General features: G+C 44.6%; 1 protein-coding gene across 1 annotated transcript in view; it reads right to left on the reverse strand.

Moving 5' to 3' along the window:
- Positions 1 to 12,089, reverse strand: part of ppp2r5d (protein phosphatase 2, regulatory subunit B', delta) — a 36,407-nt gene that overhangs the window by 209 nt on the left and 24,109 nt on the right. Inside the window, exons 8-17 of the mRNA XM_004575310.5 lie at positions 9,170 to 9,229; positions 8,984 to 9,092; positions 8,851 to 8,904; positions 8,087 to 8,257; positions 4,240 to 4,367; positions 3,599 to 3,700; positions 3,452 to 3,524; positions 3,015 to 3,062; positions 2,806 to 2,916; positions 1 to 2,225 (exon numbers count right to left, since the gene is read on the reverse strand). The exon at positions 1 to 2,225 is cut by the window's left edge and continues 209 nt beyond it. Coding sequence (XP_004575367.2) covers positions 2,088 to 2,225; positions 2,806 to 2,916; positions 3,015 to 3,062; positions 3,452 to 3,524; positions 3,599 to 3,700; positions 4,240 to 4,367; positions 8,087 to 8,257; positions 8,851 to 8,904; positions 8,984 to 9,092; positions 9,170 to 9,229 — 994 coding nt within the window. The 3' untranslated portion in view covers positions 1 to 2,087. The remainder of the gene's footprint in view (positions 2,226 to 2,805; positions 2,917 to 3,014; positions 3,063 to 3,451; positions 3,525 to 3,598; positions 3,701 to 4,239; positions 4,368 to 8,086; positions 8,258 to 8,850; positions 8,905 to 8,983; positions 9,093 to 9,169; positions 9,230 to 12,089) is intronic.

The following is a 12,089-nucleotide window of genomic DNA, read 5'->3' on the forward strand; positions in this document are numbered from 1 at the left end:
TTGTGCTAAAGGTTTGGTTCAGCAGCGGATTCAAAAACATTTTTTCAGCTCTCACAAAAAACAAAAATATAACTTAGACTGAGTGCGGGAAAGTTTGGTTCAGCCTGGAAACAGAAACGTTAACTCCAGCAGTGAATGACTGATAGGCGGAGGGGTCTCCGATTCTGACTGACAGCTGGATCTGTAGAGGACACGCCAACACGGCAGCAGGAAGAAGTGCACGAGCGACAACAAATGAAACAGGCCCACAAGAACAAAGACTAGAAAGTATGTCGGCGTGGCCACAAGTCCGTACGTGGGATAGTTACAGAAAAGACAGAACCGCCCATCTCCACGGAGGCCTTTTTTCTTTTGTTCCTCATGTTTCAAACTGTTAAACAAAAACACACGAACGGCGAGGTGGACATGTCACAGCGTGCAAAATGTTTGGCCAATGAGGTGCTAAATTCATACAACTGACTTCATGTCAGCGACGCCAAACAGGAAGCTGAAAACGAGCCAATCGCATTGTTCCAAATCTGCTTTTATTACGAGCATCAAAACTGAAACGAATTAAGTTTACGCCGTGAAGAATAAAGGATGGATCGTGTGACCTCAGCAGCCAATAAGGCTCCGACTCCGCTGACAGAAAAAACACACACAAAAAAAAATTCTATAAAGAAGCAAAACGTAATAAAAAAAAAAAGTTTAAAAAAAAAAAGGTGAAAATTAGATTTTAAAAAGTTACAAATTTAAAACTAAAATGTGAAAAAAAAAAAAATCAAAATGAAGTTGCTGTTCTTTTACATGATGACGGCATCGTTAACCTTTCCTCCTGTGTCCTCTTTAAGGGCCCTCCCATCTGGCACCAGTGCAGTCAATCAATAACTGATCAATAATCAGAAGCGTTTGACCTTTAACCCGAAGAGCTGCTGGCTAACACTTGAGGCGAGGCGCCCTCAGCTGGACTAAATAAAAGATACACAGTGTGTGTGTGTTGGGGGGGTCCTGATAGGATGTTTACATTCACTGCGTCTTCCACATCATCATCATCGGCCCGCTTCAGTCTGCCGGACGTACAGACTAGCAGTCAATTGGCAGAGCTAGGGTTCAGGGGCGGAGCTGTGAATCCGCTGTTGGAGAACCAAGCGGGTCAGTGAACGCATCAGCGCTGCGTTCAGGTGCAACGGGACAGAAGTGAGGAGCTGCAGCAGCACTGCGAAGCCCAGACCACTCTGCGTCTACTTCTCGTTTCCACGGAAACACTAGGTCAAAAATCCCCCCTTTTGAGGAAGGGGCTCTACACAAAAAACTCCGCCTTGTCACGGTTCATGCTTTTATTCTGAAATGTCAGAATGCTGTAGCTGATGCCTTTTTGTTGAACTGTGAAGATGATACAGCTGATGCTTTTATTCTGAAAAATAGAAAATGAAAAGCATTTAGTTTGAAGCGTACAGATGCTACAGCTAATGCTCTTATTCTGAAAAACTTTAGTTGATCGTTTCGGCCGACTTTTATCTGTTAGCGCGTTTGTGATCATCGCTGTCCTGCTGTCCTGAACCTGCTATGGTTCTGATCACTAAAAACAGGAACCAGCTGACCTGCTGCTGGCTCGCTGGATGAAGCATTCAAAGACGATTGTAAAAGTAACGGTGAGGCGTGTGGGCAGAAAGCAAATGCAGAGACAGCAGCTGCAGATCACGCAGCGTGGCGTCGTGGGGCAGGACGGGCTGCCGGCAATGTGTTGGTGTGCCTGATGTGGGTTCAGAACAAACAGCAGCAGGAGTTAAAGCGTGGGTGGAGGCGTGGGAGTGTTAGTGCAACATGAAGCTGATGTCCAATCACGGTGGACCGCTGACACAGTTTAAACAGCAGGTGGACGGACGGAGCTTCTACAGTGTCCTACGTGTGGTCGGCCACCGGGGGGCAGAGCTGAGCCGTTCTTATTTTTTTATTTATTTTTATTTTATTTTTTGGGTGAACGCGGCGGTGTCAGCTCCGCCCTAGTCTGACCCGGGACCAGGCTCTCCACGACGGCATCAACTTCCTCCCCACGGAGACGGACGCAAGGGGGCGGAGTCTGGATTAGGAGGGGCCGCCTCCTCTGGTCAGAGAGCCTCCTGATTGGCCGTCAGGTACTCTTCAGCTCGCTTGTGAGCCTCCAGAGCTTTGATGGTGTAGACGTCCTGCGGCAGCTCCGACTTCCTCCTCATCAGGACCTTATCCTTCTTTAGATCCTTCAGACCCTGCATGCACGCACACGCACGCGCACACGCACACGCACACACACACGCGCACACGCACACACGCACACGCACACACACACAAAGATTCAGTGATTAAAAATATTTCACTCACTCTCTGAAACTGAACCAATATTAATCTTGGTCGGCGTTAAATTTAGAAATTACTAATTTTTTGAATTTTTCAAAATAAAATTCAAGTAAATTTAAATGTGTTTCTAAATAAAAATAAATGTACCAATAAAAATATTCTCTGGGATTTAAATGTTTTTCTTCTCATATTTAAAGTAAAATGTCAGACAATCGCTGAGAAACGAATTCTAAAAATGATTTTTTTGCACTGATTCAAACATTAAAATGTAAAATTACAGGAAATCTTTAACAATAAGTTTCATAATATTCATATTCATCTAATTTTTTAATTAACAATACTTATTGATGCAATTATAACTAAGAGTTCGGAATCAAACTGTCGTCACATCAAACAGGAAGTCACAGAGAAATTGTCACACCAGAATATTAAAGCATTTTGTCTGCGAGGACGTGAGTGAGATCACTCTGTCTTTGTGTGTGTGCGTGCTACCTGTGATGCCTCGCTCTCCACAGTCTTCTTCAGCAGCTGGATGTCTTCAGCTGTTGGCGTCTCTGTCTCCATTGAGTACACAGCAACGCTGCTGTTACTGTACACCATGTACTGCGCGCACACACACACACACACACACACACGTTACAGGTTGCCCTGATCCTCATGGATCGTCACATACACACATTAATTAGACACTGGGAGCTGACCTCTTCTTGTGGGTGGAGTCCTGGGCGTAGGGGGTGGAGCTTACTGCTCTGAAAGTAAAGAGAGACACAAAACGTTAATAGGGGAGGAATCCCGATGACCTCTGACCCACATTTCTTCTAGAGACTCGGGGGACAGAGCTGATTAATCTGCAGATCGATCAAACAGAAATCGTCCACAGAGTGAAATCAGTGAACAGCCACCTCCTGCTACAGACACACAGTGTGTCCTGGTTTAACATGAACTCACTGCTGCAGCACAAAGTGCTCCCCTCACACTGACGGGTAGTTTTCTCCCCGGTATTGTCCTGTAAATAGTTAGCTAACCAATCACATGACGTCACGCTGACAGAAACGTTAGCAGTTGTTTCTTAAAGCCAGTGTCAGTCACATCTGCAGGGCTCAGTGTGCAGCGTTTCACGTCCCCGTACTTGCTGTACCTGAGGGTTCTGCCGAGCCAGCTCCTCGATCCTGTGCCAAACCTCCTCCCGCTCCTTCAGCTTGTACTTCTCTCTGCAGGAGACGCACACAGTGAGAAAGAGGAGCAGAGGAAGAGGGGCAGAAAGCTGTGTGAATCCCAGTCGTACTTTTGTTTCTCGGCCTTGTACTGCTGCGTGCAGTCGTCAAACAGCTTCTGGTTCATCTCCATGAAGAGCTTCAGGGCGTTGTAGATCAGGCCGTGGATCGTCCTGAGGAGGAGGAGGAGGAAGATCAGTGTGGAAACAGTGTGAGCTGCAGCGAGAACAAACAGGAGCCAAGACTCTTTGTTTCATTTATGTTTTATTCATTTGTAACGTCTGTGACGGAGGCGGGACTGTGATGGCCTCATCGTCACACTGAACTCTGTGGGCGGGGTCAGAGGGAGTGTTTTGGCCAGTTCCTGTTTTAAATGAAAGGCTCGCTGCACCACTGAAATGTGCTCATCAACTTATTTTTACGACTGTATGAGAAAACCACACAAATTCCTGTGATGTCACACCTGTGATGTCACTCCTGAGGACCCTGCAGGACATCATTGATCTCACAGGACAGAAAACGAGCGTGGGCGCCTCAAGCAGCTTTTTGCGCTCACATCCTCACCCTAACCCTCCAAAGCTCAGCTCTCATTGGCTCAGTATTGATCTGAACACTCGTTACATCAGCGCTCCTGCTGTCTTTGTCAGGACACCGCTGACTGGCTAACAAAGATGTGGGCGGAGCTGATCAGTGGTTTGTGTGTGCGCGTTACTTGTTCCAGTGGCTCTTGGAGTTCTTGTAGAGTGCAGGGAACATGATGGGGAGGATCTTGGCGGCGTTGTCGCTGATCAGACTCATGATGTACTCGTTGTTCCAGTAATACAGCGCTCTCTCTGCCACCTGCGCGCGCACACACACACACACACACACACACACACACACACACACACCTGTGTAGGTAAAAGCTGAGCTGCAGTAACTGGGAGCTCTGGTCTGATCTGGAGGACTCGGGCTAGAAGCCCACTGTGATGTCACACATTTTTACAAAAGCTGACATTCAGAGGAAATGACACGTTCAGGTTTGCATGGACACAACTAGGGCTGGGCCATATTATACCGTTCACGGTAATACCGGTATAATGTTAGGCAACGATAGGAAAATGAATTATCGCGATAGAATATGAGTAAAACGCGCAGTGCCTTTGTTTTCATGCACATGGCCGATTGTTGAGTGAAACAGATGAACCAGAATTGGTTTGTAAAAATGGTGCAACTTCCGTGATGTGGAACTGGTTTGGTGTTTGTCCATCAGATACACAACAAAGCACATTTTTTTGCAGAACATGCAAGCGGCCGTCGTTATTGTCGTATTTGTCGGACTAAGATGCTCTTAAATCTGGGAGCAATCTGGGTCCTAAACTCCGTATTCTTCGGGTCAAACGAACACTGCAGCATCACTGAGAGTTAAAAACTGTCTAAATTCTTTCATCTTTAATAAAACGATCAGCGTTGCTGATTACATTTAACGGAGTTAGAAGTTAGCAGGAAGCTAGCGGAAGTTAGCTCGCTAGTTTCGCTAGTTACCTAAGCATGATATAGCATGTTCTGACTGAGAGATTTCTGAAAAAATTCAAACGTACAGCTCTGCTATCACTTCCAACATAAATGAAGACAGGAAACTAAACAGCAGTGACGTTTGTAGGGTTACTGAAGTTGGGCTAGCTGGTAGATAATGATGTGCTACGTGATCGCTAGCGACACAGCTATGTTAGCATAACATAAACAGTGAAGCTGGAGGACGAACACTAACACTTTTCCACTTATAAAAGTTAACGTGAAGGTTCTTCATGGTTAGAGACAAATGCAATCGCACGGCAGGATGCTGTAAACAGACCAAACTTCAGTCAGGAGAACAACTGAGATAATCCATCCACAATACGAGGTTAGTCATTAATATACTGCAACAACATGGGAATAGAGCAGCTGCCAGAGAATTCAACATTAATGAATCAATGGTACAGAAGTGGAGGAAGCAAGAAGAATGAGTTTAATAAAGTTTGATTTATCTGACTGCTTTGTTTCGCTTAATGTGCCTTATAATCCCGTGCGCCTTATGGTCCGAAAAATACGTACTGCACACTGCAGTTTAATGTTGCAAAGCTCCTCTTTTTGGTAAATGGTAAATGGCCTGTATTTGTATAGCGCTTTACTAGTCCCTAAGGACCCCAAAGTGCTTTACACAACCAGTCATCCACCCATTCACACACTTTTAACTTCAGTGGATATTATACATGGTTATGCTCAGGATATGTCAGCCCATTTCTACTGGAAATGCCTTTTGGTTAAACTTTCAGCAAGGAATTTGCATTTGCACTGTTACAGTTTTATAAAGCTTTAATGTACATAAAAACCAGCTTCTTGTTTAAGTGAAAATAAATGGAAGGTTGTCTTTTTGCGCTAGTAATGTTGTGGAGTTGTATTTTGTCTCGCATCAATTATATCGTCGGTTATATCGTTATCGCAAATTTTCAAATATATATCGTGATAAATATTTTTGGCCATATCGCCCTGCTCTAGACACAACTGAACACCTTTTCAACCAATCACATTCATTCCCTGATCCCATGAGTCTGTCACCAGGCGGCGGGGACAGGAAGCGGTCGTGTTTCACAGAAACAAACAGCCGCAACTGAGCGCGCTCAGACACAACATCGTTCACTGGATCCGACTTCCCACTGAAGGCTGTGCTCTCCGTGCCCGGTTCAGACCCAGCGTCACTGAGCACTTTATCCGGCCCACATCTCAGAGTCACGGGTAAAGCCAACATGCATGTGTTTGGACTGCGGAGGAAGACTCACAGCCACAACCACAAGCAGCCTTGCTGCTGCGAGGCTAACCACTGCGCCGCCACGCCGACATCAGGCACATGCAGGGGGGGGGGCTAGAGGGGCTTGAGCACCCGCCCCTTTCCTGATGGGTGCCCAAAGTGCCCTTTTGTTGAGGCAACTTTTAAAAAAATAATAATTTTTAATGTGGGTGTGCGGAGTCCTGTCTGTGCTCCTCAACAATAATATTTAACTATTAATCACAGTTTTGCTAAATAGAAGGATCTGGCTTGCATCAGTCACATGACCACATTTAACCAATGATCGCCCTTGACGGCAGAACGCGCTGGTTACGAGCCGGGAACGAGCTCACAAAGAGCACGCGCATTTTTTCCGGTCCGGAGCTGCAGGAGAAACACAGACTGATGCGACACAACCAGTAAGTAGGTGTACAGCGCACACCGTAGTGTGTAGCACACAGGAGTAGTAGCTTATTACGTACACGTTGGACTGACGAACTGAAACAAACGAGCGTGCTGTGTGTGCAACAGCGTGACAAACATTACCTGTCCTTTTATTAACTGCACAGGTAGTGCTGGTCACAGCTGCTGGCTACCTGTGTAAGGCTGTCATGGGTCTGTAGCTGTGTCACATATTTAGGGAACATATTTAGTTTTAAAGTAAGTTTCAGGGCTTTTCCTGCCTTTCTGGAGGGATTATATTTCACTAAAAAACGATCTAATATGCATGTCCACATAATTATGCATTATTATAATATTTTAAAAAACACACGCTGTATTTTAAAGAACATACATTAAGAAGCAGATTATATTAGATTTATATTTTAAATAAGACAAAATGTGGATTTTACAGCAGTAAAATGATTGTATCTCTACAGTTTAAACATGTAATAAGCTTTGCCCTGCACAGAGTGGATAGTGAAACACATGGAATCATCATAAATACATTATTTCATATTTATTACTTCCCCCTCCTCATTGCTTTATTATTGTAGCTCTAGTAATAAATAATAATGTAAGGATTCTGGATCAGCACCGTGATGCCCATAGTATATACAGTATTCTGAAGAAGGTCTAACATGTCACTGTGTGTGCGTGCATGTGTGTGTTTTATTTAGATGGATTTAAAAAAAAAATATTACTCATGATATAACATTGTCCAGACATGCCTGGTAAGGACATGAGGAGGAAACAGCAGGAGCTGTGTGAGGCTACTAAAGGCAGTGCTATAACATTTTTCTGTCATCATTTTATTATAGATTAAGTGCTGGAGTTGTTAGGTGTGGATAATTAGATTATAGTTTATTGCAATAGCAAGTTATGCCTTGTTCTCAGATAGACAGCAAGTGGAGAGTGATATATGAAATGATGGAAGGAAGGAAGAAGAGAAGCAAAGAGTGAATCACAGGCAGAGCCTAAATTATTTCTCACAGTTTTTTGTGTCCTTATGGTTCCAAGCGCTGTCACCAATCTTTGCATTTTGTTATTATCTCATGACACTTGTTTAATCTGCTACCATCTCTCCTGTGGACTTTTTAATGTCTACAGTCTCAGATCAACACAGCCCTGCCCTTCCCATATCAGACTCTTGATGAATGTGTGTTGTTGTTATTCAGCCTGGTTCAATGTGCCCCTTTTTAACTTTGGGCACCCGCCCCTTTAAACCTCTCTGCACGGCCCTGGCCGACATGCTTCCACCCTCAGTGAGCTGGAAGAGCCCAGACACACAACCGGCACCGTGGCAAACAGCTAACAGAAGCCCTGGTCCTGGTACCTGGAAGTGTGGGCTGGAGACACACTTGGCGAGCTGTCTAAAGAGCGGCTCCTGGACTTTGACGAACTCTGACGGCTCGATGACGTCCAGAATCTCCTCCAGCTCGTTCAGGAACATCACCTCCTTCGGACTGTGAGTTTTTGGCCAGAACTTCAGCAGACCCATGATCACCTGCAAGGGTCAAAGGTCAGCGTGTTACAAAAGTTTAGTTACAGCGATCATAACTGCAGCTCTCCAAACAAGCATGACGATTCAGTCGCTGAGCTTCGATGTGATGAAGAGCAGCTCTGACTAAACTAAGTGTAAATGGAGCCCGGCGTGCAGCCAGGAATCGAACCGCCAACCTTTCGATTAGTAGCTGACCTGCTCTGCCCATAATTATGACATCATCAGGTCAGCAGGGCCGAATCGTGCCACATGGATCAAGCTTGTTTGCTTGGTTTCTGGGTTAAATCTGCTCCGCCTTAAACTCTGTCTGATTGGCCGATCAAACGTGCACATGGCGTCCACATGCACAGTTTTTTAAATGTTTGTGAAATTTCTGCGTCAGCGTGAGTTTATGCTGACAGTGTGAACTTCCTGTTTCGGCAGGCTCAGGCGCAATAGTGACCAGTGAGGCCAGTGCAGAGTTGAATGCCCTGCAGGGTGAAGGCGCTCTGACGTGTTTTGGTACGCACTTCAGCGCATGACCGCGTATTTTTTGTGTGCGGCGCTGCAGAAACCCAGGGTTGTCATGGAAACAGGCTCAGCAGGGAGGTACTCACAGGTTCGGTCAGGCTGCTGTCCTTCTCCAGGAACTGGACCACGCAGTAGGCCAGCTGAAGACGAACAGACAGACGCAGTCAGCAGAGACACACGGACACTACAGACGAACTGACGGACAGGGCGACCTCTGACCTGTGGGTGGTACACGCTCAGAGACTTCACTTTGTGCAGAGGCAGCAGAACCCGGATCAGGAACATCTTGTGTTCTTCTTTGAGAGGCAGCGCGAAGCCGTTAATGATGCTGAGACACACGGGGGGGGGGTGTCACTGAGGTCAGAGGTCACAGGGTGTGTGCGTGTGCGTGTGTGTGCGTGTTACCTGCCCAGGATCTCCAGCAGCTCAGCGATCCCGTTGTGATGTTCCGTCTCATAGATGAACCTGCAGGTGGATAATGTCAGAACCTCGACTTTATTCACGTCACACATTTAAAACAACAGAGCTGATTAAGGCTACGTCCACACGTACCCGGCTATTTTTGAAAACACAGATTTGTCTATGCGTTTGCACCTTTCGTCCACATGTAAACGGCGTTTTCGGTCACTGAAAACGGAGATTTCTAAAAACGCCGGTCAGGGTGGAGATTTTCGAAAACTCAGTTTTTGCATTTACATGTGGACGAGGAAAACGCAGAAAACGCAGCGTCAAAGATGTGCGCCGCGTTATTGTTTCGGTGAAATGAATTTCTACAATACTGTTACTGTTAATTCTACTCTCTGCAGTGTTTAAATGCTTACATACACACAGTTACTGTCCCTCCACACATACGACTCGGTTCTGCTTCTATGCCCCAGCTTTGTTTACTATTTCCCACCGAGGCTTCTACACTTCTGATTGGCCGACATTTCTACACTGTTAGGAATATATCGCCAGCTGTTTATTTGGCATGTTCCTAGCAGCGTTTACGTGTGGATGGGATTGTTTTTTAAAACGAAAACGGAAAATCTCAGTTTTCAAAAATACCCGTGTACGTGTGGACGTAGCCTAACACAACGATCAACATTAAAATAAAATCAGAAAATCCAATCGTCTGTGAGGATGTCAAATATGTACCAATGTGTTTTTAATAAAGACTTAAATGTGTGCAGGTATGGAAAGGTAGCTTCTTCCATAGATCTGCTGTTACTGCTGCAAAAGCTCCGTCACCTCAGGTGAGCTCAGAGCTCTCACAGGTGTGTGAATGTGGAGCAGCTCAGACAGGTGCACAGGTGCCAGTCTGTGAAAAAGTAGCAATAAAACCGTAAAATAAATTCTAAGGTGAAGATAAAGGGGTGTGGTCATGCATGCATGTTCGATACCTGTGAAGCCCAGCACGATAAGGCTTCAGTTTGGCTCTGATGAAACCAGTCCAGACTTTTTACAGCAACACAACCATAAGGAGCCAAATGACTCGAGTGTCAGAAGACTCGCTTAAGGGGTCAAACTTAAAGCCTGTGACATCTGTCTTTCTGTCATTAAGATTTAACAAATGTATCCTCATCCAGGGCTTAATCGCTAAGACAGTTTAGCTCAGGCTCCCATGGATCTCTGCTGTTCAGCCGAATGAGCACACACACATTAGCAAAGAGGTAATATACACAGTGAAAAAAGAAGTGGGCCCAGAATATACCTTGAGGTACTCCTAAAGCGAGAGGTGATGTTGTAGAAGAACAGTCTCCCACAAGTACAGAGAAACCTCTGCTGGTGAGGCATGAACCTCGTCAGAAGTGGTTTTGATTGGAGCTTGGTGTTCTAGACGAGACAGAAGGACGCCAAAGGCAGCAGACGAGTCTAGAAGCAACGAGCGGTCTCTGATCTAGAACCTGACTCAAACTCTTCCACACACAATATAAACGACTGTGTCTGTGACGCAGTCATTTAGATACAGGTCTGGAATTAGCAGTGTTGGCCAAGCTACTTTGAAAAAGTAATTAATTATAGTTACTAGTTACTTCTTCAAAAAAGTAACTGAGTTAGTAATTGAGTTACAAGATTCTAAAAGTAATTAATTACTTGAAAAGTAATTCAGGGCTCTAGACTAACTTTTTGCCACGGTTGCACAAACGTTAGGCACACCTAAATTTTTCATCGCTGAACACCGCAGTTTTACATGTGCACTTTTTTGGGGGGGGGGGGGGATTGCTGTCCACACAGACAATATTGATTTGTAAATGATTAACTAACAATCTTGTGCTTGTGCTTAAAGTGCTTTGGCACTCTTTGGTGATATTGTAGACAATGTTAAACTTAATAATCATCTCGGCTCCTCTGACGAGCTGTTTGCTGCTGAAAGGCCATGGGCAGAGGGGACACTTGGGCATTTATCGCAGCATATATTGTGTTTTCTGGATACACTGCTGCTTTTTCAGCGTTCAGAGATTGATGGCTCTGTGTCAGAGCTGGCTATGAATTTCAGACGGATCAGGCCTTAACTTAACAAAAAGTTATCAATAATTCTTTTCATCTTTTCTCATTACCCACAGCTACATCCACTCTGTGGGGCCTAGGCTGCTCACTAGGGCTGCGTATCATCACTGATTTCTATAATCCATTTGATTCTGATTCAAGAGATCCCGATTCAATTCAGTTTTGCCTCAGACAGTCAGAAATATAATTCTGATCATTTATCAGTACTGATACATGTGAGCCTTCATCAGAGGTGTGAGCATCACAGCAGAGGCCTTAGTGTCAAAGTAACTGAGAATAAAACTCAGAAAAACATGAAGGAGATTTTCCTGGCCTGGATTTTTATAGCAGAGAACCTTAAAAATATTCTGCAATATTCTGCAATTTTGCATAGTTTTAAAAAGTTTAAATTTCTTCAAATTGAACAGCAGAAATGAGGCTTTTTTTCTTTCAACATATTTTTATTGATTTTATAATTGAACAGTATACAACAATCACCTTCAAGAGAACACAATAGAAGGTGGACAGCAAGTCAACAAGGTGGTAATACAGCATACATAAATGTTACAACAGAGTACATTTCACTTAAGTTTATCCATCAGGCTAATGACTGGTTGCCAAATCTTATAAAAAACTCTCTCTCGGTTAGACAAGGTAAGAAATTAGGCTTTCTCGTCCGAGGTCATTTAAGTAAAAAACAAAACAAAACAAAAAACAGCGGCCGACAGCGCTGTAAACAACGGTAGACTGATGGGTAATAAGAGAATGAATAATGCCAAAAACAGAGATTTGAGACGGGAAACTGTTCTTGAGAGAGCGAGAGCTGTGCATGAAGTGTGATTTTATCGTGGGGGAA

Source organism: Maylandia zebra, linkage group LG13 (genome assembly GCF_041146795.1).
Source record: "Maylandia zebra isolate NMK-2024a linkage group LG13, Mzebra_GT3a, whole genome shotgun sequence".
In the NCBI taxonomy this organism is placed as follows: Eukaryota; Metazoa; Chordata; class Actinopteri; order Cichliformes; family Cichlidae; genus Maylandia; species Maylandia zebra.